The 27676-nt window shown below is 40.1% G+C and overlaps 1 protein-coding gene across 1 annotated transcript in view; it reads left to right on the top strand.

Annotated features, from left to right (window-relative positions):
* LOC133542394 (dihydropyrimidinase-related protein 5-like) overlaps positions 1–22513 on the top strand; it is a 47418-nt gene extending 24905 nt beyond the window's left edge. The window contains exons 2-14 of the mRNA XM_061886460.1: positions 2598–2712; positions 2966–3115; positions 9363–9521; positions 9962–10141; positions 10255–10323; positions 14181–14225; positions 14351–14426; positions 14498–14654; positions 14721–14862; positions 18159–18301; positions 18365–18572; positions 18652–18829; positions 21629–22513. Of these exons, the coding sequence (XP_061742444.1) occupies positions 2614–2712; positions 2966–3115; positions 9363–9521; positions 9962–10141; positions 10255–10323; positions 14181–14225; positions 14351–14426; positions 14498–14654; positions 14721–14862; positions 18159–18301; positions 18365–18572; positions 18652–18829; positions 21629–21714 (1692 nt within the window). The 5' untranslated portion in view covers positions 2598–2613 and the 3' untranslated portion in view covers positions 21715–22513. The remainder of the gene's footprint in view (positions 1–2597; positions 2713–2965; positions 3116–9362; positions 9522–9961; positions 10142–10254; positions 10324–14180; positions 14226–14350; positions 14427–14497; positions 14655–14720; positions 14863–18158; positions 18302–18364; positions 18573–18651; positions 18830–21628) is intronic.
* The last annotated feature ends 5163 nt before the right edge of the window (positions 22514–27676 follow it).

Here is a 27676-nt window from a genome sequence, read left to right as displayed (position 1 = left end):
AAACACATTGCATACAGCCATCCATGCTGGAATACACACCAACACTAGCACACACAGTTTGAAGATTAAACTACTTATGTTCGTTGAACCCTAATATCCATTCAATATGTGTACATATATTTGAGGAACTTGGATTATCTACCACAATATAGTATTTGTCATATGAATAATAATATAAGCATTTCAAAATGGGCTACCAAAGCTCCAAATTTGGCTGCTGACATATCTGATAACATTGCATCATTTTGGGTTAGTTTGTCAAAACTATTATTAATCTACCTGCAGATTTATTGTTGATATCTGGTTACTTTGTGTTGGAACATGGTTATAGCTAGTCTTACGTTTAAATGTACTAAGCACTTATTCTTCTGTTGTTTTGATACTTTACATTAGTTTTGGAGGATTCTACACATTTGGGTATCATCCAATACCAAGTAGCTACAGGGACAATTTTTTTGTCATATCAGTGCTGATACTTCAAATGTTCCAATGTAAAATGTTTACTCACATTTATATTCAGAGAAAATGGTTTAACAATATCAAATACATATTCAAATACATTCCTTAGTTGGTAAGCTGTAACAAAAATGACAAATAAAAGATGGTGCGATAATAAAATATATTAATCGTATCACTGTTGCAATGACCATGTATTGATACTGTTCTTGATATTGTTACAGTCGATATTTATATCGATCCGCCCACCTCTGTTTACTTACATTCAAGATATCGAGTGTAGCGGTTTGAATGGCTTATTTTTTCCTCTTACAGTGTGTAGTGTAGCATGTTTGGCTATTCCTCGTTCTTCAGTGTCTTGTAGGAAACATTGTTTATTTTCCGCCATGGAGGAGAGATTTAGTGACTTGCACTATGGAAGAACGTTAGCCACTCGCTCACAAGGAGGTAGTAGTTTGCTTGTCGCTATCAATTTTGCGGGACACAGCGAGAATGTGTCATCAACATGCATTATAACGATATCAGGATAGTATTAAAAGCTCTATCGTTGGCTAAGTTTATATCATTTGTATCATATACTATCTAACGCAGTGTTGTGAAGTGAATTATATTTTATATAACTTTTTTCTCTAGTGACTCAAAGTGCTTTACATAGTGAAACCCAATATCTAAGTTACATTTAAACCAGTGTGGGTGGCACTGGGAGCAGGTGGGTAAAGTGTCTTGCCCAAGGACACAACGGCAGTGACTAGGATGGCGGAAGCGGGGTTTGAACCTGGAACCCTCAAGTTGCTGGCACGGCCGCTCTACCAACCGAGCTATACCGCCCCAGTGTTCCCCAACCTGTTTTCCACCAGGGACGGGTTTATTGTATGCATTATTTTCACCAACCGGCTTTCTACGGGTGGCAAAAATGAGCATGAAAAATTAGCCTTAGGTTATATAATCCGACACATTGACATTTTATATGTCCATTAATGTGCATTGTCCCATGTACTATAATAATGGAGTTGTAATATACAATTATTAACAAGCCTATTGGTGTCACGCCCATGAAATCATGTTTCGTTTTTGTCATGTTTGGTTATTTTTTGCACAATTGTTTCCCGCTTTTGCACTTCCTTTTCTTATCTAATTTCCATAGCAACTCATTGATTTTCACCTCACCCTCATGTCACGCCCCTGTCCTCAGTTCTCACACCTGCTGGTAATTATCACTACTATTGTTGAAGCCACAGTTGCCAAGTGTTCAGCCTGGCAACTTCACATTCCTCAAACTGCCTTGATGCCATGCCATTGCTGTATGATCATTTTGTTATTCATGCCACAGTGCAAGTGTTTTTGTTTCATGTTTATAGTTTGTAGCCTTTATGCTAGTCTTTTGTTTTTCATTAGTCAAGTTTGTTCTCCGCCATTGTGTGCGCCATTTGTTTGCCTTTTTTTAGTTACAGCGTTTAATAAATAATATGTACTCACATTCACGTGTGGCTCGTGCCAATTTCCCCTTGCGTCGAAAGAAACAATCCAAGTCCAAGTCCGTGCTTGACAATTGGTGTGTTAGGTGGGACAGGCGAAAGTTAAGTCGGAGAAAATACGGATAATTTATAAATGTATCATTGTTTCTGTGCGGCCCTGTAGCAAATGCGTCACGGATCGGTACGGGTCCTTGGACCGGTGGTTGAGGAACACTGGTCTAACGTAAAAACCTAGTTTACATAAGAGGATTCTTAACCATCTGATCATTCTGTAAATTTACGTACAATTCTGATTCACAAAGGTTTGGGACTAAAACAATGGTTTTATACATTGTGTGGTTTAAATCCACACAAACCAAAGACATTATCATAGCCAGAAGGTTTTGTTTTCTGAAGATGGTGCTCGGAACGCTAAGTAACCATCAGCTACATTGTGCATCGTCAAATTAGGTTAATTAGATTCATGATTCAGAAAGGAAAGCCCCCCATAGGAACATTAAATGAACATGAGATTTATAGTTACATATTCAGTTAAATACATCATTAAATGATCCTGCAATACTTGCAGTGTGGTGAAAGTGCATTACGACAGTACAATGTGTTGAAGAAGACTAGATTATATTGCTGGAAACACAACGTAAAATGTCATTGTCATACTTTTGGTAGGAGATTGGCTGCCAACATGGGGTCCATGCGCATTCTCATCAAGGGAGGCAAAGTGGTCAATGATGACTTCACCCAGGAAGCTGATGTTTACATCGAAAACGGAATCATTCAGCAGGTAGGATGGATTTTGAATAACAAATCTATCGTATCAACATCCTTTTGAGAGCATTTCTGTTTCCCATTATCAGTGGTATTTTTTCAGAAATGTGTAACTCCAAAAAAGAAAAAGATCAAAAACAAATGTCCACTGCAGAGGACACATATTTTTGTCTTTTTTACATTAAGCATGGATGCTTACCCAGTTGAAAAAAATAGTGGTGTGTTTTTTGTGGGGGTATAATCTCATCTCAATTTGTTGTCTATAAAAGGTCGGAAAGGAGCTGATGATTCCAGGGGGCGCCAAGGTGATCGACGCCTCTGGAAAACTGGTGCTGCCTGGCGGGATTGACACCTCTGTGCATCTGGAGCAGACGTTCATGAACGCCGCCATCCAGGATGACTTCTACAGCGGCACAAAGGTACAGCACAACCCTGTGTGAGGTCAAACACTACCTGTGATAGACCATTTGGGAGATTAAACAGCAAACCACCATGTGGCTTAGTGAAACGAAGGAATGCCAACTGAAATAGGGTGAGAGGAATTTTTGGGGGGTGGGGAGTATTCAATCCTCCACATGCCAACTCACCCCAGCAACCCCCTTAATCGCCAGCTCCCTACCCACTGACCTCGCTACCATGGCAACTAACACCATGCTTAATAGGAAAAATCAGGATTGTGTTTGTGCCCACTGTTCGCTTCTCTAACATTTCCTCTTCATCTTTTCCATTCCACCCCACTCCCACGCCATCTCCCCACATACAAACCCAGTTTCCATATGAGTTGGGAAATTGTGCTGGATGTAAATTTAAACGGAATACAATGATTTGCAAATCATTTTCAACCCCTATTCAGTTGAATATGCTACAAAGACAACATATTTGATGTTCAAACTGATAAACTTTTTTTTGTGTGCAAATAATCATTAACTATAGAATTTGAAGCCAGCAACACGTGACAAAGAAGTTGGGAAAGGTGGCAATAAATACTGATAAAGTTAAGGAACGCTCAACAAACACTTATTTGGAACATCCCACTGGTGTGCAGGCTAATTGGGAACAGGTGGGTGCCATGATTTGGTATAAAAACAGCTTCCCAAAAAATGCTCAGTCTTTCACAAGAAAGGATGGGGCGAGGTACACCCCTTTGTCCACAACTGCGTGAGCAAATAGTCAAACAGTTTAAGAACAACGTTTCTCAAAGTGCAATTGCAAGAAATTTAGGGATTTCAACATCTACGGTTCATAATATCATCAAAAAGTCCAGAGAATCTGGAGAAATCACTCCACGTAAGCGGCGTGGCCAGAAACCAACATTGAATGACCGTGACCTTCAATCCCTCTGACGGCACTATATCAAAAACCGACATCAATCTCTAAAGGATATATCCACATGGGCTCAGGAACACTTCAGAAAACCACTGTAACTAAATACAGTTTGTCGCTACATGTGTAAGTGCAAGTTAAAGCTCTACTATGCAAAGCGAAAGCCCTTTGTCAACAACATCCAGAAACGCTGCCGACTTCTCTGGGCCCGACATAATCTAAGATGGACTGATGCAAAGTGGAAAAGTGTTCTGTGGTCTGACAAGTCCACATTTCAAATAGTTTTTGGAAATATTCGACATTGTGTCATCCGGACCAAAGGGGGAAACGAATCATCCAGACTGTTATCGACGCAAAGTTCAAAAGCCAGCATCTGTGATGGTATGGGGGTGCATTAGTGCCCAAGGCATGGGTAACTTACACATCTGTGAAGGCACCATTAATGCTGAAAGGTACATACAGGTTTTGGAACTACATATGCTGCCATCTATGCGCCATCTTTTTCGTGGACGCCCCTGTTTATTTCAGCAAGACAATGCCAAGCCACATTCAGCACGTGTTACAACAGCGTGGCTTCGTAAAAAAAGAGTCTGGGTACTTTCCTGGCCCGCCTGCAGTCCAGACCTGTCTCCCATCGAAAATGTGTGCACATTATAAAGCGTAAAATACGACAGCGGAGACCCCGGACTGTTGAACGACTGAAGCGCTACATAAAACAAGAATGGGAAAGAATTCCACTTTCAAAGCTTCAACAGTTAGTTTCCTCAGTTCCCAAACGTTTATTGAGTGTTGTTAAAAGAAAAGGTGATATAACACAGTGGTGAACATTCCCTTTCCCAACTACTTTGGCACGTCTTGCAGCCATAAAATTCTAAGTTAATTATTGTTTGCAAAAAAAAAATAAAGTTTATGTGTTTGAACATCAAATATATTGTTTTTGTATTGCATTCAATTGAATATGGGTTGAAAAGGATTTGCAAATCATTGTATTCTGTGTATATTTACATCGGACACAATTTCCCAACTCATATAGAAACGGGCTTTGTATAAGCTTCCCAACAGTATAATGCTAGATATGTAACGCAAATGGGGAGAAGCTGTATAGCTATACAGTACATAATGTTGTTTTCCCACTTTTTTTGTGTAAATATGCATCAATTTTCAGCAAGGAATCCCACTGGGGTGAATATCTGCATTGTGAGGAGGCCAATCCATGTGTGAAAACAATGTTGCATGCTCCCTGAACATATTTAAGCACCGTGGATGAAGACATTGTCATCTAAGAATCTGCCCTTTACATCACGTAAAGACATAATAAATTAATGGAAAAACCTGATAATGTGGTATTCCTCAGTACTTAGGTCACATATTTATTTTAGGGTGATGGTAGGTAAATTATGTGCATGATTGTCTGGTCCAGGGCTTTGTAACTGGTGTTATGGCGGCCAAATCTGGCATACGGGAGGGATTTTAACATTTTTGTAGCAAAGTAAATGTAATTAAAACACTACCGTGCCAATGTATACACATTGGCAGATCCTTGCATTGACATTTTAACCATTAGAAGGCCACCGTTTTGACCGCCCATCTCTATAAGCAGATCACACGCTGTGCTTCGAGCCCTGCCATCCGTGAGGGAAGAGGGATTAAATGTCAATTTACGAATGACAGGTAGTTTTATTTGAAATGTTATTGCAAATGTATTCTCTAAGCCTTTCCTGCTAAGGATGTGTTAGCAGATTTCCCTTGACAAAGTCACCGCCCCCTGTAGCGCGCAGTGTTAGTAATGTACTGGTTTTCTAATCCAGATGTGCTTGGTTTGAACCCCAGTGGGATTTGTGTACAGAAAGGTCTACTAATTCAGGTGTTCTCAACCTTTTTCACCAAATTTTCACAAAATGAATGTAGCTAAACAGAATTAAACCTCAGGTGTAGAATTACAGCCCTCAACTGTTAAAATTTAGCGCTACATGCATAAAACGAGCTTTAATTGCCTGCGTTAGTCAGACAAAAAACAACACCACCACAAATCACAAAGTCATCAATTTCAAAACATTCATACGTTGTTGTACAGTCTCTTAAAAGTCCTATTTTCTAGATGTATTTCGATTATTTTTCAGGATCGATAGTGCCATCTTTGGTTTGAATGAGTAGTCTTCTTCTACTCACCTCACTGCTACTTTATTGTCACACATAGGCATTGCTGTTGCCCCCGCGGGGTGACGACAGTACTGCATACATGAACAACCCTAGTTTCAATGGTTTCTTCAAGCCTATTTGGGTGATGTTTGGCGGGGCAAATTAAAAGCTATTGTGGGCCGGATGTGGCCCGTGGGCTGCCAGTTGAATTAGCCTGCTCTGGAACAATGTAATTAAATAGCCCTGGTCTAGTCAATGTCCTTGGGAGTAGTCACACTCGACAGCGCACAAGTGAAGGATTTGGAAGCGGGATTATTATACACAAAATTAGTTAGCTACTAAATCATTGTTGACTGATGTACAATCTGTCTTGGATGAATCTCTCCTGTTTACACCACCAACATTTGGCTTCAACTCTCCGTATCACTCAGTACTAATGGACTAAATTGCACCACAATCGTATCAAGGTGTCTTTATGCTCGTTCCAGTGTTGGTTCTCTCTGTCTCCTTTATGTTTCTTCCAAGGGAATTATCTTCACAGTTGGGGATCGCGGTCTCTAAATTAGACATGGATTTGGGTTGAAACGCTGGATTCATGCCCAGCTCATTGTCATCCAATGTGAACAATACTCTTTAACAATAACGATGGCTAACTTGACGTGAGAACCACTCATTTGATGATGCAGATGTATTAATTGGGCTCACTACTTAACAATAATAGGTTTGTTTTACCCAAACTTCTGGATGTCTCAACTAATTGTGACTTCATATCGGTACTTTTTGTAGTACATAACATTGCGCTATTGTCACAATATCTCATGAAAATTATTTTTAGTAGTATATTTTGTTTTATTTTCTGTCCTGCACTCATATTTCTGTTTGACACTACTTCTCCTGTGTGAGCGCTGCCTACCTTACCTGTCCCAGACTGGCAATCTGGACACACTTGTTCCTTGTTGCAAATCAGGATGCTTTTTATAAGCACCTCGCCTGCTGTCATTGCATCTTGGGGTCAAGACCAACAGCTGGCATGCACAACCATGACACCTCCCTGTTATACTGAAACGTAACAGTTACAGACCAGCAACCAGTCTTAAGCACAATACTTTCATCAAACAAATCTAAAATAAAGTGAAGATCCTTTCTGTGTCCAGTGTGACCGTTTTAAGTCAGATTGTGCAGTGTTTTGTACAGCTATAACACTGATTGATTAAGTAATTGGAGGTTAGCGCATCACAGTGTCAATCTGCATATGTCATGTCTTTGTGATCATGTTCGGTTTAGTTATGTTCTGTTTTGTTTTTGACTCCATTAGTTCCTGTTTTTCCGCACCCTGGTTTGTTTTTGACACCATGACTACCATTTAGTTTTCACCTGTCATGTCACACACCTGTTCATTTTGGACTCATGCACCTGTTAATCACCACAGCATTATTTAAGCCTGTAGTTGCCAGGCAGTCAGCCTGGCGACATCACCTCCTACACACACATGTTATCCATGCCGATGATCCATGCTCTTTGTCAGTCTCAGTAAGTATTTTCGTTTTTGTTGTCCATTATTTTGCCTTAGTGCAAGTTTTGTTTTCTTAGCCAAGTTTTGAACCTCTGCTGAGAGTGCCTTTCGTTAGTTCCTTTTTTTTCGAGTTAAGATTGAAATCATGTTGTTACCTTCACGCCATGTCCGATATAGTCGCTTTGCACCACGGGAAAACAAACCGCACCATAGTCCACGCCTTGACAGTATCAGTGCAAATTGGTGTACCTTCTGGCTGCCATTTGGCTGCAATCCCTATTTTTTCCCCAAAAATTGCCGTTTTTTTTACATCACTTCAACACAAAAATAGGCTCTGAGGATCATGAATGGGAGACTTACTAGTGTAATCTCACTGGCGAAGAGACAGGATAGTGGGAACATGGATGACATGGCAGAGTAATGTCTGTTGTCATGGCAACAATATATTGCACCAAGGTGAACCCCTGACCACTGCTTACCGTTCGGCTCATTTTGATCTCTGCTTTCTTATTGCTTGATGAAACAGAAGATATGTAAGAAAAAAATAGCATTAAAACACTATATATATAGTGGGGCAAAAAAGTATTTAATCAGCCACTGACTGTGCAAATCTCCCACATAAAATGATGACAGAGGTCTGTAATTTTCATCATAGGTACACTTCAACTGTGAGAGACAGAATGTGAAAAAAAATCCAGGAATTCACATTGTAGGAATTTTAAAGAATTTATTTGTAAATTATGGTGGAAAATAAGTATTTGGTCAACCATTCAAAGCTCTCACTGATGGAAGGAGGTTTTAGCTCAAAATCTCACGATACAAGACCCATTCATTCTTTCCTTAACACGGATCAATCGTCCTGTCCCCTTAGCAGAAAAACAGCCCCAAAGCATAATGTTTCCACCCCCATGCTTCACAGTAGATGTGGTGTTCTTGGGATGCAACTCAGTATTATTCTTCCTCCAAACACGACGAGTTGCGTTTATACCAAACATTATTATTTTGGTTTCATCTGACCACATGACAATCCTCTGCCGTATCATCTATGCATCCATTTTGGTATAAACGCAACTCGTCGTGTTTTGAGTAAGAAGAATACTGAGTTACATCCCAAGAACACCAGACCTACTGTGAAGCATGGGGGTGGAAACATCCTGCTTTGGAGCTGTTTTTCTGCTAAGGGGACAGGACAGGATCCGTGTTAAGGAAATAATAAATGGGGCCATGTATCGTGAGATTTTGAGCCAAAACCTCCTTCCATCAGTGAGAGCTTTAAATGGTTGACCAAATACTTATTTTCCACCATAATTTGCAAATAAAATCTTTGAAATTCCTACAATGTGAATTCCTGGATTTTTTTTTCACGTTCTGTCTCTCACAGTTGAAGTGTACCTATGATGACAATTACAGACCTCTGTCATCATATTAAGCTGGAGAACTCGCACAATCAGTGGCTGACTAAATACTTTTTTGCCACACTGTATATATATATATATATATATATATATATATATATATATATATATATAAATATATCTCGGGTTATGTCATCCATAATAAACCAATTTATAATATAGAATATTTATTTGCAAAACATAACCTGAATAAGAGTGTTTAAATGACAAGCTATCTGTATAATTATGTTTTTTTTTTGTTAATAATTGCCATCATTTTTCTTTGACTTCACCCAGGCGGCTCTGATGGGCGGCACCACCATGGTGATGGCCCACGTCCTGCCTGAGCAGCACTGCTCCCTGGTGGATGCTTACGAGCATTGCCGAGCTCTCGCTGACGCAAAGGCGTGCTGCGACTACGCTCTGCATGTCGGCGTGACCTGGTGGGGACCAAAGGTAACGTCAGAGCAACGGGGGAGGAAACACCACTGAGGCTTTTTCAACCACTGACCCAAAGAAATCGACACATTTTCATATATGGGTGAAACGTGTAATGACCTAGATTATATTCCCTAAAGGAAGTATGTTAACACACATCACTGAGCACAATAGGCAGATTCTTTGAGTCATCATGCTTCTTTCTGCCTTTGGCTATAGTGTGTCTGCTATAGCTGCTGCTGCTGCATCATTACAGCAGGTACAACTGCATTAACCAGCAATATTCAACACAAAACATCTGTTTAATTGACAGTGCTATGCTAAATTAAGGAACAATACTATTAAATGATCCTTACCTGCAGTTTTATGATACCATCTGGGGGCATGTGCTTAGGCTCTGCTTGTTAAAGCTTTTCATGCCCCATATAACAAACACATGCTGATCCGCTTGCGCTCAGGTGCGTAATGAGATGGAGACCCTGGTGAGGGAACATGGAGTCAACTCCTTCCAGATGTCCATGGCCTACAAAGACATGATGATGCTGAGGGACTCAGAACTCTACCAGGCACTGCAGACCTGTAAGGACATTGGGGCCATCGCACGCGTGCACGCTGAGAACGGAGAGCTGGTGGCAGAGGTGCACGATGCACAACACACGCACACAATTTTGTAACGTAGCATTGAATACCCTGTGTCCTTTAGGTGAGAAATTATTTCTCAGTCATGTTGAAGCTCTGTGTGTATTTGTAGGGCGCGAGAGAGGCTCTGGATTTGGGTATAAATGGACCCGAAGGTATTGAAGTCAGCCGGCCTGAGGAGGTAAAAGTAACATTTGTATTCCCAAATATGCATTGTAAACATCAGTAAGTGAATACAGTAAATTATAATGATCGAGGACTTAATTCAGAACTTTCACCCAGGGCATACTTGCCAACCTTGAGACCTCCGATTTCGGGAGGTGGGGGTAGGGGCGTGATCGGGGGTGGGGGCGGAGGCGTGGTTAAGAGGGGAGGAGTATATATACATCTACAATTCACCAAGTATATATATATATATATATATATATATATATATATATATATAATAAAATAAATATATATAGCTAGAATTCACTGAAAGTCAAGTATTTCATACATATATATATATTTATATACATATATATATTTATATACATATATATATTTATATATATATATACATATATATTTATACATATATATATATATATATATATATATATATATATATAAAAATATATATATGTATATAAATATATATATGTATGAAATACTTGACTTTCAGTGAATTCTAGCTATATATATTTATTGTATTATATATATATATATATAAATGAAAGAAATAGTTGAATTTCGGACGGCACCTATCAAATACACAGTAATAAAAACACAGTTGTTCTACTAACTGTACTGTGCTTGCTGGTTACTAAAAAAAAAAACAACACTTACCTTTCACTATTTGAGTAACCTTTGTTCTGCCATTTGCGTACTGGCCAGAGTCACTTACCGTCAGGTGTGCAACACCACGTAAATCGTTGGCCAATTAAAAAGCAACCCCATAACACTATAGCCAACATTCACCAGGAGATGGCAACAGAAAACAAAGAATCACTCTATTACAGACGGCGTCGCCGTGGCCGTAACTTCCTCGTTCTTCTGCTTCGTCTCCTTGTGTGTGCAGTTTTTTATTCAAATCCGTAGATGTAACGTGATTGGGCAGGCAAGCTGTTTATATAGTGGGAAAGCGAACGTGAAAACAGGCTGTCCCCACTCAGGTCCGCATGAAGCTGGAGGGGGCGTGGCCTCCAGCTCCGCTGAATTTCGGGAGATTTTCGGGAGAGGCGCTGAGTCTCCCAGAAAAATCAGGGAGGGTTGGCAAGTATGAACCAGGGCCACCCTATATGCAGATCACGGGATGCGTGAGTCCACGCAATGCTAGGAATGCCTAGTTTTTTGTGAATAAGCTCATGTAAAATGACAATTAATGAATGTGAGGACGCTTACTATGACATTTTACCAAAAACTTATTCCTAGCCCCTTCCTGCTCAGTCCTCATAAGAATATAACAGCAAGTTTGTGTTGATATCTACATTGTTACCTTAGTGGTATTGCTGGGCTGATAAATAGCTTTCCTGGGATCGAATCCCAGTCTAAAGTGCGTCAGAAAGATATGCAAATGTATGTTTTAAGTATGTTAATTTTTTTATTTTGCACTAAAAATATTGAACAATTTATTTCCAATGAGTTTGTTTTAGTACAAATCATGCATCAAATTAAATTTAGTTTTAAAAAAAGTACTAATTGTGAATGTGTGTGTGATTGGTTGTCCGTCTATCTGTCTGGTGTCTACCTGCAATGTAGTGGCTTGTCCAGGGTATAAACCGCCTTCTGCCCGATTGCAGCTGGGGTAGGCTTCAGCCACCCAATGGATGGATATAAATGGTGAAAAACGTTATCATTAAGGTAGAAGGGCCTCAAAAAAAAATTGTGCTTTGGGCCCTAATTTAGCGGCTGTGCTTTCACTACCAAAAATAAATCATCCAGATACAGAATTTATACGATTTAATAAGCAGTGTCATGATCCCTCATGACAGGTTGGCCTTTATGCTATACTGTTTTGTAATAAAGGCCTACTAAAATGAGATGTTCTTATTCAAACGGGGATAGCAGGTCCATTCTATGAGTCATACGTGATCATTTCGCGATATTGCCATATTTTTGCTGAAAGGATTTAGTAGAGAACATAGACGATAAAGTTTGCAACTTTTGGTCGCTAATAAAAAAGCCTTGCCTTTACCGGAAGTAGCAGACCATGTGCGCGTGACATCACCGGTGTGAGGGCTCCTCACATCCTCACATTGTTTGCAATAAGAGCCACCAGCAGCTAGAGCGATTCGGACCGCGAAAGCGACAATTTCCCCATTAAGTGGAGCGAGGATGAAAGATTCGTGGATGAAGATATTGAGAGTGAAGGAATAGAAAAAAAAAAGGCGAGGACAGTGGGAGCGATTCAGATGTAATTAGACACATTTACTAGGATAATTCCGGAAAATCCCTCATCTGCTTATTTTGTTACTAGTATTTTAGTGAGATCATATGGTACCTGAAAGTCGGAGGGTTGTGGCCACGGGTGTGGTGAGCGCTAGTGTCTCAGGTTGGAGGAGGTAATAATCCGCAGTAGCTGCAGGACGACGCTAGCTCCGCTCATAACTACGGTAAGAGCCGACTTATTACCACAATTTTCTCACCGAAACCTGCCGGGATTCATGTTCGCTTGACCACTCTGTCCCATAATAATGCTTCACCTTCAGGAATTTTAAACGAGGAAACACCGGCTGTGTTTGTGTGGCTGAAGGCAGCCGCAATACACCGCTTCCCACCTTCATCTTTCTACTTTGATGTCTCCATTATTAATTGAACAAATTGCAAAAGATTCAGCAACACTGATGTCCAAAATACTGTGTAATTATGCGATTAAAGCAGACTACTTATAGCTTGGATTGAGCTGGAAAAAAATGTTCGCTACAACCCGAGACGTCAAACGCACGCGTCATCATACGCGTCATCATTCCGTGACATTTTCAACAGGAAACTTCGCGGGAAATTTAAAATTGCAATTTAGTCAACTAAACTAGCCGTATTGGCATGTGTTGCAATGTTAAGGTTTCATCATTGATATATAAACTATCAGACTGCATGGTCGGTAGTAGTGGGTTTCAGTAGGCCTTTAAAGTTCCTGTCTAGCGCTATTATTTTTCGTTCCACTTCCTGTCTGCCTTTGTTCTCAGCCATTTTACCGGTGGCCTTTGCTCTGTCAGTAATTAGGAAACTCACCTGCCGGCAATGTCTTATCAGGAGGTTTTACTTTCCAGCGTCCTGGTACAGACACAGCTGGTACATTGTTTTACGTGGCATTCTGTATAATTTATGTGTTCTGTTTGTTGCTTCCTGTGCATTTAGTTGTCTTTTTCTGCATATTGCAAGTACTTTTACTTCTCTCCTGTGAACTGCTGCTTCAGCTGCGGTGCTCCCTTGTTTGAGCAACTTCTTGGTAACTAATAAAATGACTTATTTGCCTGCACATGACCTGTCATTTCTGTATCATGGAGTAACGTCAACCCTGACCAGGTGCTATCATAACAGGCAGAGGTGGAAAGAGGACTAGAATAATAAAAAGTACAATTTGACAAGTTTAATGAAGTGTTTAAAAATCTACTCAAAACTAAAAAGTACCGTAACCATCTTGCCTGATGTAAGTAAAAGCCACAGTTTTATAACCTTGATGCAAGTACACAAATATAGACATTAAACTTAACTTTGTTCAATAAAACTTTAAATAAAATACAATTTAAAAAAACTAATTTAATAAAGTCCTTGTGATTGATTGATTTTAATCTAGTCAGTGTAATCATTTTTATGACTTCCTCTGTGTCTGAAATAGCTTCAAAATTACTCCTACAAATAAAAAATTATCTTAATGAGAGGAAGTTGTGGGAAAGCAAATAATATATCATAGTAGTTACTTTATTAATCCAGTGAGGAGACTAAAGCACAAATCCAGTCAATCATTCATATTTTTACAAAGCACTTGTTGCTTTAGAGAAGTGATTGAAGTATAAATACCTTACAGCTAAATGTTCATGTTATTCCTTCTTGCAGCTGGAGTCTGAGGCTACCCACAGAGCAGTCACCATCGCCAATAGGGTAATCTCACACACACACACACACACACACACACACACACACACACACACACACACACACACACACACACACACACACACACACTCACACACGCATTTTGTCATAAATAATCTCTGTGTTTACAGGCTCACTGCCCAATTTATCTGGTGAACGTTTCCTGCATGGGAGCTGGAGATATGGTCGCTGCCGCTAAGATGCAGGGTGAGTCCCCATCACTTGTCACTAACACACGCAGATTGTGGCTCTGGCTATGACAAAACTCCTCTCTCTAGGTAAGGTGGTCCACGCTGAGACCACAGTTGCTCATGCAGTGCTGAACGGGATGCAATACTACCACCAAGACTGGCCTCATGCTGCCGCCCATGTCATCGTCCCCCCTCTGCGCCTTGACCCCAATACGCCAGGCTACCTGATGGGCCTGTTGGGCAAGTGAGTGTACGATACACTCAAACACACTTGTTGAGTCTGCCCAGTTAAATCTCACCCTGTTTCCAGTGACACCCTGAGTGTTGTTGCGTCAGAGCATCGTCCTTTTAGCACCAAGCAGAGAGCTTTGGGCAAGGAGGACTTCACCAAGATCCCCCATGGTGTACCTGGGGTCCAGGACAGGATGAGCGTCATCTGGGAGCGGGGTGTGGTACGTGCACTCATCACGCACATAGAATAGCTGCAATTTAGAGTGTTCACATTCCAAAGCCCCATATAGAAAATTAAAGGACGCATATATTTGGATTATAGTTAGGGTTATGAACCATGTACAGTCACCCCAACGACCCCGAGAGGGACACGGTATAAAATGGATGGATGGATGTATACAGATACATTATGATAAGATCATATAATCCACATTCTCATTTCTTATTACAAGTTCGAAAAAGAGTAGGAAGAAGCTAATCTTATTTAATCCCACACCTTCTTCATTTCATAGCAATTAGTAACACATTTGTTCACTTCCTGTTCTCATCTTGTAGCACAATTTCCATCAATGAGTTTGAAATAGAACAATTCACTTTGTACAATAAAGATGCTAAAGGCAATAAAATGTAGGTCAATATATGCATACTTGCCAACCCTCCCGGATTTTCCGGGAGACTCTCGAAAACCTCCCGGAAGAAAATTTCTCCCGAAATTCAGCGGAGCCCCTCGAACTCCATGCGGACCTGAGTGGGGACAGCCTGTTTTCACGCCCGCTTTCCCACTATACAAACAGCTTGCCTGCCCAATCACGTTACAACATCTACGGATTTTAATAAAAAAACGCACACACAAGGAGACAAGCAGAAGAACGAGGAAGTTACAGCCATGGCGACGCCGTCTGTAATAGAGTGATTCTATGTTGTTTGTGGCCATCTCCTGGTGAATGTTGGCTATAGCGTTATGGGATTGCTTTTTGATTGGCCAACGATTTATGTGGTGTTGCGCACCTGACGGCAAGTGACTCTCGCCAGTACGCAAATGGCAGAACAAAGGTTACTCAAATAGTGAAAGATAAGTGTTGTTGGTTTTATTTTAGTAACCAGCAAGCACAGTACAGTTAGTAGAACAACTGTGTTTTTATTACTGTGTATTTCAGGGGTCGGGAACCTTTTTGGCTGAGAGAGGCATGAAAGCCAAATATTTTAAAATGTATTTCTGTGAGAGCCATATCATATTTTTTAACACTGAATACAACTAAATGCGTCTCTAACTGTTTTTAATAACATTGTTATTTCTTGAACAAGTGCGGTAGAAACGGATGGATGGATTAAAATGCATGAGGATGTTTTATATTTTGAACGTTGTTAACATCGTGATTACCAGCGGAATTATTCATTACTTATCGTGTTAAGCAATCTCAGCTAAGATTTATCTGAGCGCCAGATGCAGTCATCAAAAGAGCCACATCTGGCTCTAGAGCCATAGGTTCCCAACCCCTGGTGTATTTGATAGGTGCCGTCTGAAATTCAACTATTTATTTTATTTATATATATAATAAAATAAATATATAGCTAGAATTCACTGAAAGTCAAATATTTCATACATATATATATGTATATATATATATATATGAAATACTCGAGTTGGTGAATTATACTCCCCTCTTAACCACGCCCCCTGCCCCAACCACGCCTCCACTCCACCCCCCCACCTCCTGAAATCGGAGGTCTCAAGGTTGGCAAGTATGAATATATGCTTAGCTGTCTGAACACAACATTCACTTCTCAGCTTTGTGTTATTCAGTAGAGGCCGGATTTTCTAACATTTCTGAACTTGATAGTGCATGCATGGAAAGCTGATCTATTAAGCTTGTGCACTGAGAATTGTGTCTCTTAAATGAGAAAAATTGTTATGTATTTGCAGAATGTATGCTGATTATCAGAACGGCCACAATACTGGGAGGAAGCGATGCAAACATCATTTAGCACTCACAATGTGACTTATCAAGTCGGGAACTGTTTTGCGTCTACATTTAAATAGTAATTGGGTTGTACTTGTATAGCGCTTTTCTACCTTTTTTTAAAGGAACTCAAAGCGCTTTGACACTATTTCCACATTCACATTCATGTTATCTAGATTGCGCTTCCCAGTAGCCCAGAAAATAATTATGTGTGCGCTACATTTTCCACAACATAGGTGTGCAGTAAATGAGTGGTTTTATGGGCACCCCTGGTAGTACACACAAAAGCCTCATTTAAATAGGGCATTCTGCACCATTTGTTATTAATTGTACACACAGTTTCTCTAAGGAATCTCTTCTCCGGTCAACAAAAGCACCATGAAGATTCTAGCGGGAACTCTCAGTCAACCCTTTTTCGATTACGCATGCTCTTCCTGGTATCCCAGCACCTCCAAAACCCTCAAATCTAGACTCCAAACATCCAAGAACAAGCTTGTCAGGTTACTTCTAGACCTCCTCTCCAGATCACACCTCACTCCAACCCACTTCTCCAAAGTGGGCTGGCTCAGGGTGGAGGACAGAGTAAAACAACCTGCACTGAGCCTTGTCTATAAAATTTGCTACACCTCCCTGATACCGACATGTCAAACTACTTCCTTGACGTACAGTAAATGACCGCCATAACCACAACACCAGGGGGAGCTCCCCAAACCACGTTAAACCCAGATTCCGATCTAACAAAAGTCCTAACTCATTCTCCTTCTATGCCACATCAATAGGGAATGCACAGGTATTAAAAAAAAGTGCATCTCTATCCTCCTTCAAAACCGCACTAAAAGAACACCTCCAGGGAACTTCAACCCTTGACTAACACCTTCCCCCCACCTCATTCCACCTCCCCGGATTGCAATTAATCAAATGTAAATAATCAAATGTAAATAATCAAATGTATATACTTGTTCTTATGCTTTCTGAGCTCATTATGTTCACTGCTCGCTGTACATATCCCACGAGGTCAGACTGTTTTAATGTCCATTTCTCAGATGATATAATTGTTGATGACTGAAGTGCTGATATCAACCAAACCTAACCCCTCCGCCCCAACCCCCTCCACATCCCACTCACCGGATTGTAAATAATTCAATGTATATAGTCTGATGATTAACTTGTGGGATGACTGTATTATGCTGATAGTATATGTATATTTACACCATGAATTGATTAATGTGGACCCCGACTTATACAAGTTAAAAACTTATTCGGGTGTTACCATTTAGTGGTCAATTGTACGTAATATGTACTGTACTGTGCAATCTATTTAATAAAAGTCTCAATCAATCAAAAGATAACCCACAACACACCCGATAATAGTACACACAATTTTAGTGTTAGCACATGTTATTAATCGTATTATTTGGGATCTTAGTAGATCAGGCCATAATTGTAATATCTAAAGAACCAACAAAGCATGAGCTACGTGTCAAACATGGACCCTAGGCTGCACATGGCACTCCCCTGTCCTACCTAGTCAAAAATGAGCTCATGTCCCACTGCAGGTTACAGGAAAGATGGATGAGAATCGTTTTGTGGCCGTGACCAGCTCTAATGCTGCCAAGATCTACAACTTGTACCCGCGCAAAGGTCGCATCATCCCTGGAGCAGATGCTGACGTGGTGGTGTGGGATCCAGATGCGACAAGGTGAGTCGCTTTTGGAGGTTTGAATCCTGCCTTTGTGTCATAAATGATGTCTTCTCTGCGCAGGACCATCTCTGTCAGCACTCAGGTGCAAGGCGGAGACTTCAACCTGTACGAGGGGCTGCGCTGCCATGGTGTCCCCCTGGTCACCATCAGCCGAGGACGTCTGGTGTGCGAGAACGCTACGTTCATGTGCGCCGAGGGCTCCGGGAAATTCTACCCACAGCGTACCTTCCCTGATTTCCTCTACAAGAAGATGGTGCAGAGGGAGAAGGTGAGCACACGTCTCATCTTTGTGATTTAGTTCTCATTTTTAAAGTCTGATTATTAGACCTGCATGGCTCCATGCACAGGCTCAGGCTTACAAAGGCGTGGACAGGGATCCCTACTCTGGTGATGTGGTTAAGGTCACCAACGCGATGAAGAAGGAGCTTGGTTTGAGCCCCACTGACGGAGACGGAACCAACAAAGGTGTTATTAGGGTGCAACAAGGCGTCCGAGACCTCCATGAGTCCTCCTTTAGCCTCTCGGGTATGTCAAAATAACATTGTTACCACCAATCCATACAGTGCTTTCTCTTAGGGGGTTATAACAGTGTATAAAATGTGTTCAAAACAAAGTGTGTGGGTGGGAGAGCTATAGTGAGGAAATAACAGTGAGCAGTGTCACTGCAAGAAAAGACAATGAGACATTGCTATTTGTCTCAAACCAGGTACTGCACATAGAATTATGGTGGTCTATCTACATAATTTAGATACACAGAAATGCCTTCAAAACATTCCGGATGGGATAGATTTTTCAACATCACAACCATGTTACAAAACTAACTTTCTTCCGAGCTTTTGCCGTCCGTACACCTGCCGTCGACTTCCATCAGACACTGGCGTCAATACACGCGTGGATACACCCTTCCGACTATCAGGTACTATTAAACTAACTAAAACACTAGTAACACAATAGAAAGATAAGGGATTTCCCAGAATTATCCTAGTAAGTGTGTCTAAAAACATCTGAATCTGTCCCAATGCAATCGCGTTTTTTTTATATTTTAACTACATTTTTTTTTTTTTTTTAGTCCGTCGCTATCAATATCCTCAAACACGAATCTTTCATTCTCGCTTAAAATAATGTGGAAATTGTTGTTTTCTCAGTCCGAATAGCTCTTTTTGTTAGAGGCTCCCATTAAAAACAATGTGAGGATGTGAGGAGCCATCAACGGGTGACGTCATCGTCTGTGACTTCCGGTAAAGGCAGGGCTTTTCTGTTAGCGACCAAAAGTTGCGAACTTTATCATCGATGTTCTCTACTAAATCCTTTCAGCAAAAATATGGCAATATTGCGAAATGATCAAGTATGACACATAGAATGGACCTGCTATCCCCGTTTAAATCAGAAAATCTCATTTCAGTAGGCCTTTAATGCCCTTTTGTGCATGTCACTAAGATGACATATCAAAACAACACTAAATTAAAGTGCACCTTTTTCGCCACTACACTAGTTTAAAACAAACAAAGTGCACTTTAGTGCATGATGTCACACAAGACATTTCAATAAGTGTCAAATAAAAATGAGCTGCATAACAGGAAATCAAATAGTGTATGTCCTTTGCAATGTGGTAGTTTACTGCAGACATTATCTCCTTTTGTTGTTGATTTTTTTTCATACAGTGTTGATTTGGAAATTGTTGCTTTGGCATTTTGTGGATGTGGCACCGAACGGAGATGTTGATATGCAGTTTCAAGCACTCTTCATTCTGTAGCAGGTGACTTTTAAAATTATGCTACATATCAGCAGTAATTCTACTTTTGGTAGCAACGCTTGTGCCCCACACTTGACAAATTAAAGTTTGTCTGTTCGACATCTTCCCGCTTGAAGCCAAACCACCGCCAGACGATTGACCCCCTGCTGTTTTTCTTGGGAATTAATTATTCCTTAATTTGTTACCAGATTCACACCTTCTTTCTCTCATATTACCACTTGCTCGGCTCCGCTAGCATCACAGCTAATGTTACCCCATGCTGCTACCTCTCTGCTGGGTGAGGGCGTATACGTATGTGATTTATGACGTGACAGTGTGTGACGTGTGTAAGAACCTGCGCTTGCTGTCCGTGAGAAGGAGACACAAGAGGAGTGGGAAGAGCCTGCAGTGTAATGCCTGCAGCTAAAAATAATAATATAATATAAACATCAACAAGGTCTAGAATAAAAAAAATCAGGGAGTATTATATTATTTTTACATTTTCAACTACTTTTATTCTTCTGTCATTGCAAATAATGATGCATGGGGGCCCCACTAACTCCCATCCTGTAATTTTTTTTTTTTAATGTTGATTACTTTCTTCCTGTAATTTAAAGCAATGTCTGTGGCTTGACAAAAAATATACTTTTAAATGATTAGTATTGTGGATTGATGTATTGGTTGTAAATAAAGTAGTAAAAAAAAATAAAAAATTGCCATTTAAGGGTGCTGAGCACGTAGTTCAGGTTTCTGTGCGGATCTATAAGGTTTGAAAATAAATCATGTATTCTTAAGTAACAGGTGTCTTGTTTTGTATGTAATCTTTTATATGACACTGTTAATCAAATAAATATTACACAAAAGAAACCATAGTTACAGTGACGGCGTCCACAAAAATAACTGCTGTAAATCAAACTGATGGAAATTATGTAGTCTCTGCGCATGCGTGGACTGGTCATGTCTTCCGGTACTGATCGACTAGTGCCATGTAAACTATGAAATTACAAGTACTATTAGTGGGCGTGTATATATATACTGTATATATATATATACATTTCTACTCAGAGTCAATCAATCAAAGTCCCCACAATTTCCCCCTCTGTCTTCGTTTTTTTTCTGCTTTCTATCCCCTCCTGGTACGGTCCGGCTGTGCCAAACACTTGATACATCCAAACCTTTATCAAAGTCAAATACAAATAAGGCAACAAGACAAGTATCCCATACTTCTCTTTCATAAAGTAAATCTGAACAGCAACAACATGATTTGCCTGAGCGGCTGGACAAGACGGATTGCACCTGGCCTGCGGCTTGTCATTTGGAGACCCCTGCACTAAATCGATTGCTCTCCTTATTTCTCTCACTGAAGAGACACAATCCTCTGCGCCCCAGTGCTATCAAGTTTGCATGTGTTATATTCCATGCAAACCTTTAGTAGATCAGGCTCTCTTTCTACCATTTAGGCTATTTAGGATGGATGTGAAGTTGGGATACTATAAAAACAGCATATGTAGTACACTTTGCAACTTAATCGCACAAAAATGTTCACAATAAGTGAAAACAGAGCTTAACTGCATTGTGTGTATTCCTCACAGGCTCTCAGGTTGACGACCATATCCCCAAGAGGTCCTCTGCTAGGATCCTGGCCCCTCCCGGCGGCCGCTCTAGCGGAATCTGGTAATCTGTGGTCTGGAGAGAAGTCCAAGAAACCGCCCAGGCCTCCTTGTTTTGTACATTTTTCTGAACAACCAAGAAAACTGCACTGATTTTTTAAAACAAATGTTTAATGCTAAAAGGGAAAACAGTGATTGGCAAAGACTTCACTTGTAGGTATAGTGACTTAGGTGATCAAATAGGCATTAATGTATGAACTCAAATCCAAAATCAAGCTAATCATGAACTGACTACTTGTTGTTAAGCTGCTAGTTGAAAGAAACTAAAACTGAACACTAAAAAAAACAGTACAGTTTTTAACGGGTTGAAGTGAAAAGATGTCGACTTAAATATCTAAAAATAGTAGAACTGCATTCTGTGAAACAGCTCCTGTCACACATCTGTAGACGCACACACACACAAAATTGTGTTTTTGTTTTCCATGGATGGATCTGTGCCGTGTGGTGATGACATCCAATTGCTTATCACACCGTGTTGTCTCACACAGGATGCCGTTTATCATCAAGATAACACTCGCATAGATGTGGCATTCTTATATTAATGTAGCAATGACATCTCACAGATGTTTACATAACATGTGTATCCAAATGGACATTTGTAACCTGTCTGACTCCGCCTCCTTTGCACTGGGGAGAGGGAAATAAGCCAAAAGCTTGAGCCGTCAGCTTGTTGTCCTGGGGAAGTAAGGATTACACATGTGGTGCCGCACAGTCGCACGAGCTGGCATTAGTTACACACACATACAGTGGGGCAAATAAGTATTTAGTCAGCCACCGATTGTGCAAGTTCTCCCACTTAAAATGATGACAGAGGTCTGTAATTTTCATCATAGGTACACTTCAACTGTGAGAGACATAATGTGAAAAAAAAAATCCAGGAATTCACATTATAGGAATTTTAAAGAATGTATTTGTAAATTATGGTGGAAAATAAGTATTTGGTCAACCATTCAAATCTCTCACTGATGGAAGTAGGTTTTAGCTCAAAATCTCACGATACATGGCCCCATTCATTATTTCCTTAACACGGATCAATCGTCCTGTCCCCTTAGCAGAAAAACAGCCCCAAAGCATGATGTTTCCATCCCCATGCTTCACAGTAGGTGTGGTGTTCTTGGGATGCAGCTCAGTATTCTTCTTCCTCCAAACACGACGAGTTGAGTTTATACCAAAATGGATACATGGATGATATACAGCAGAGGATTGGTAGAATGTCATGTGGTCAGATGAAACCAAAATAGAACTTTTTGGTATAAACTCAACTCGTCGTGTTTGGAGGAAGAAGAATACTGAGTTGCATCCCAAGAACACCATACCTACTGTGAAGCATGGGGGTGGAAACATCATGCTTTGGGGCTGTTTTTCTGCTAAGGGGACAGGACGATTGATCCATCCATCCATCCATCCATTTTCTACCGCTAATTCCCTTTTGGGGTCGCGGGGGGCGCTGGCGCCTATCGTGTTAAGGAAATAATGAATGGAGCCATGTATCGTGAGATTTTGAGCTAAATCCTACATCCATCAATGAGAGATTTGAATGGTTGACCAAATACTTATTTTCCACCATAATTTACAAATACATTCTTTAAAATGTCTACAATGTGAATTCCTGGATTTTTTTTTCACATTCTGTCTCTCACAGTTGAAGTGTACCTATGATGAAAATTACAGACCTCTGTCATCATTTCAAGTGGGAAAACTTGCACAATCGGTGGCTGACTAATTACTTTTTTGCCCCACTGAATATGCGAGATGTGACAAACATGACAGCTCACAGATGAAAGGCTATTACAACCTTTATCGATACACCCGTGTCAGCTTAGACTTGTTCGGCTTGAGCGTAGTGGCCTTAAAAGAGGCATTTTGGCAAACAGCTCTTTTAGAGTTACAGCCAGTCGTGATAAATGTTGACTCGAGGCAAACGAAGGTGACGATCTGACAAAATCTGGTGGTTAGCATCAGTAAACGAGTCTCAGCAGGGCAGAAAGATTGAGCTACACATGCGAAAACAAGCACAGATCCTCCCACGTCATTGTCATTCCTTTATTATATTTCTACATGACCACTTCCCTGTGTTTATGTACTGTGCATTTAGGATGCTTTCTTTTAGTGAAAAAGAATAAACGTGCCAATGTGAGTCACCCGTACCGCACACAAACGCCATGCACGAAGAGAACCAAGCGGGATGGATTGCCACAGGTTCACAACTGGTGCTGTTTTTTTTATGATGGGTGTTCATTTTGTTGTTGTTTAGAAAGCACTGTGCATTGTCAGTGACTCTGTGTTGTGAATTATTGTTTTGTGGGAAAGTGAACCCGTTGATATGTATTGTGGCTGCTTGTTTCTTACCACATAAGTATTGGAAACAATAAATTGACAAAAACTGGACTATCTATTGTCCTTTTTTTTATAAATATCTCTATATTTTAGTCACATTCATAATTTCATTATACTGCACTAAAATTGTTTAATTGCATGTGTAAACCCTTTTGCAGCCGAGCTGCTTGATGCTGGATAATCATTACCTCCCAGACTCAGACTTGCTTTCATTTAGGGCTAAGTCACAGTAGTGGTTGCCTCCAGAGGGCTGCTTTTTTACAACATATCGTATTTCCTTGAATTGCCGCAGGGCATATAGTATGCGCCTGCTTTGAATTACTGCCGGGTCAAACTCGCTGCACAAAATAATTAGCGCATGCTTAGTATTACCACCTGGTCAAACTCGGGACGTCACAAGTGACGTCCCGAGTTTGATGCCCCTGTCATCATTTTCAAAATGGAGGAGGCTGATTTCAATACCGGTAATTTGAAATCGCATAAAGGGAAGAAGATTAAGAGCTATTCAGTTGGATTTAAGGTCCAAGCTTACATCACACTCCAATTTTTACTGCATGCCTTTTGTAAGTGTCGGAGTGAGAAGAGGTTTTAAAATAATTAGCGCATGCTTACTTTTACCGCATGCCTTTGGTAAGCGCAGGAGTGAGAAGAGGTTTTAAATTAATTAGCGCCCCGGCGGCAATTCAAGAAAATACAGTAATTGAAATAATGAATATGGGAAATAACCTGTGATCAATCATGATTAATCACAGTCCAAGTGTGATGCATCTGATTTTTTTCTTCAAGTATTATTTGACAACACTAATATTACGTACAATCACAATTACACAATTAATGGATTTAACTATACATTTTTTTTTCATGGATAATTTGCTTTAAAAACAGTGAAGATGACAAACATATTGTCAGGTTCAAACACTGTTGACATCTATTAAACAAGACAAAAAGGCAAAGAATCAAACAGAGACAGACTTAAATTTGGACTCAAGCTTGAGGAGAGACACGGCCCGGTACTGTCAGTACCTTTCCTGCACCATGCTCTGGCGAAAAGGTTTTTCGTCTCCTCTTTTATTTAGGTATTCAATGTTTACGCAACAACACATGTCAAAACAGGAATGGGGAGCATACACACAGCCACTGTTTTCGGTCACATTGAAGACAAAAGAAGACGATGCCTCGGGTCCGGGCTCGTCCTGGTCTCAGCAAAACAGGAATGGGGAGTATATAAACAGTCATTGTTTTCGGTCACATTGAAGACAAAAGAAGATGATGCTTTGGGCCGGGGCTCGTCCTGGTTTCAGCTTCGGCAGGTCTTTGAGGACAAAAGAAAACCCCTCTCGTCGCATTCTAACGTACACAGCGGGATGCCCCAAGACTTTGCTTGGTTGAAGAAGGACAGCTCCCAACTACTCAATTAAATAAAAGAGATCTGAAAGTTTTTTGATAATTCACACACAATTTACACAATTTTTCTACCATTTCCCTCCTGTTTATCAAATAACTTCCCCAGATTCTGCTCATCCCCAATAACTTCTTCTTGCGATTTTCAGTTAATGGTTCATTTCCCTAGGGCCAAGTTATCTTTACACTCAGAGTTCAACATCAATTTTTCTCTCATCGTTACTTGGGTCTGGAAACAGATCAGGAACACCATCTAGGTAGGTATCCCCATCATCAGATTCATCTTCCTTATCGTCCACCAGGAGGTGCATCTGAACAGCTTTATCATCTGCTGGGCTAATCGCTGTGGTAATCAGACTGTTAAGCAGAGAACGCAGACAGGGAATACAACAACATCCGCACAACGTCAGTATTGCTACAAACACGGCCATAGATACTAGAATTGATGATACCAAGGACTTGTATTTGCCAAACACGTCCATCCACCCATCCCACATAGACGTATCTATGCCTGAGTGCTCTTTCATTTTACCGTTCAGGGTGCGAAGGCCTTCCAGTGCTTTGGCCAGGCTACCTTCCGCATCAGTGTTGTTTGGTATGAACGTGCAACACTGTTCACCAAATATTGCGCACACACCCCCTCTTTCCGCAAACAACATGTCCAGCGCCATACGGTTTTGAAAGGCCATAAGGGAGGTGGCGGCGAGTTCATCAGCGACGGCTTCAAGTCCGGCCTGTGTCCAATTTCCTAATTTCTGTACGTTGTATTGGGCATAGTTTATTCTGTCAACATTCTTGTTGATCGTACAACACCAGTAGACGGATGATTCAAATTCAGCTGCAACTTAATTTACCAATTTACAGTTGTCAGATACACTTCTTTGGACACCCATTGCATCGATCAAGTTAGATCTACAACACTTTGCCAGTTTACATCATGTTTAGTTATTTTCCAATGTTCAGATATCAAAACTCAGGCGTGGTAACAATCCTTGTCCAAATATTCATGCATTTATTATGTGTAAGCAGTTATCTTATGATAAGTTTCCTAACTGTTGTACATGTCAATGCAGGTATAATTAGCTTCTTTTTTTTTAATTTACATATTTATCTAATATTGGTTTCTGTTTTGTGTCTTTAGCTACAAGGTTAATTTTGTTTTGCTCATTACTTCAATTAAACTTTTTTTGACTCATCTTGAGTAATTTTCTGGGCTTTTACATACAACACAATCAATTTGTGTAGCCTTTCCAACTTGCTCCGTCATAAGGAACAAATTAATTGCCAAAACAGGAACCAATTATTATCAAACTTTGACACACCATCATATGGTATGCTTACAACTCTGACAGTGGAATTTGTAGTGTGCTAGTTAACATGTCCCTTTAATAACACAACTACAATCCCAAATACTTTTTTCCCCATTATATGACCTTTTTACAATGTGCTAAGCGTACTCAGCTTGGTCTTTCCACTATCTTTCAAATGGTGTCTTAGTTGTTTACAAACTCTCTCCCCCCTTGGAGAATGCCAATGTTTCCTTTTCATTGATTTTTCAAAATTTTGTAAGCTGATAAAGTCTTCCAAATATTATTTGAAATGGTGTTAGTCCCGTTGTACTTGAAATGTTCATTTACTGTACATTTTTACTAACTCTTTGCATAATGCTTTTGTTTCTATTAGCGCATCTACTTTTCCTTTAAGAAATATTTATACCCACTTTGAAAATGCATCTACTAAGACCAGACAATAATCTTTTCCTCCATTCTTATTTAGTTCAATAAAATCCATGCATAAATGTTGTATACAATTTTTTTTTTTTTTTTATATGAATTAAACTATAGAAAGTATAGTACTTCTATATGAGGCTCGTCATATCCCTCCTGTTGAGCCATGAGTTCAACCATGGCTCACAATTACTACCCACTTATACAGATTTTTATTTGTAAGTATGGTTTATTGTCTGGACATACATAGATGTCTCCTTTGTTCAACGTGACTCAGTTTTTTTAATTCATTTATCTTTTTCTTTTGGAATACTTTGTTGTTGCATATATTTTAGTATATCATTATTCATGTCACTAATTTGTAATTTGAAATTTGTATTTCTTTTTCTGTTCCTTGTTTTGCTGCTCTGTCAGCAAACACACCTCCCAGTGACACTGCGTCTGTTCCTTTGGTGTGTGCTGCACATTTGCATATTGCTATTTTAGGTAGTAGCTGCACTGTTTT

The sequence above is a fragment of the Nerophis ophidion genome, linkage group LG24, assembly GCF_033978795.1.
Source record: "Nerophis ophidion isolate RoL-2023_Sa linkage group LG24, RoL_Noph_v1.0, whole genome shotgun sequence".
Classification (NCBI taxonomy): Eukaryota; Metazoa; Chordata; class Actinopteri; order Syngnathiformes; family Syngnathidae; genus Nerophis; species Nerophis ophidion.
Note: the sequence above shows the minus strand (reverse complement) of the source record. Positions and strands in the feature narration are given on the sequence as shown.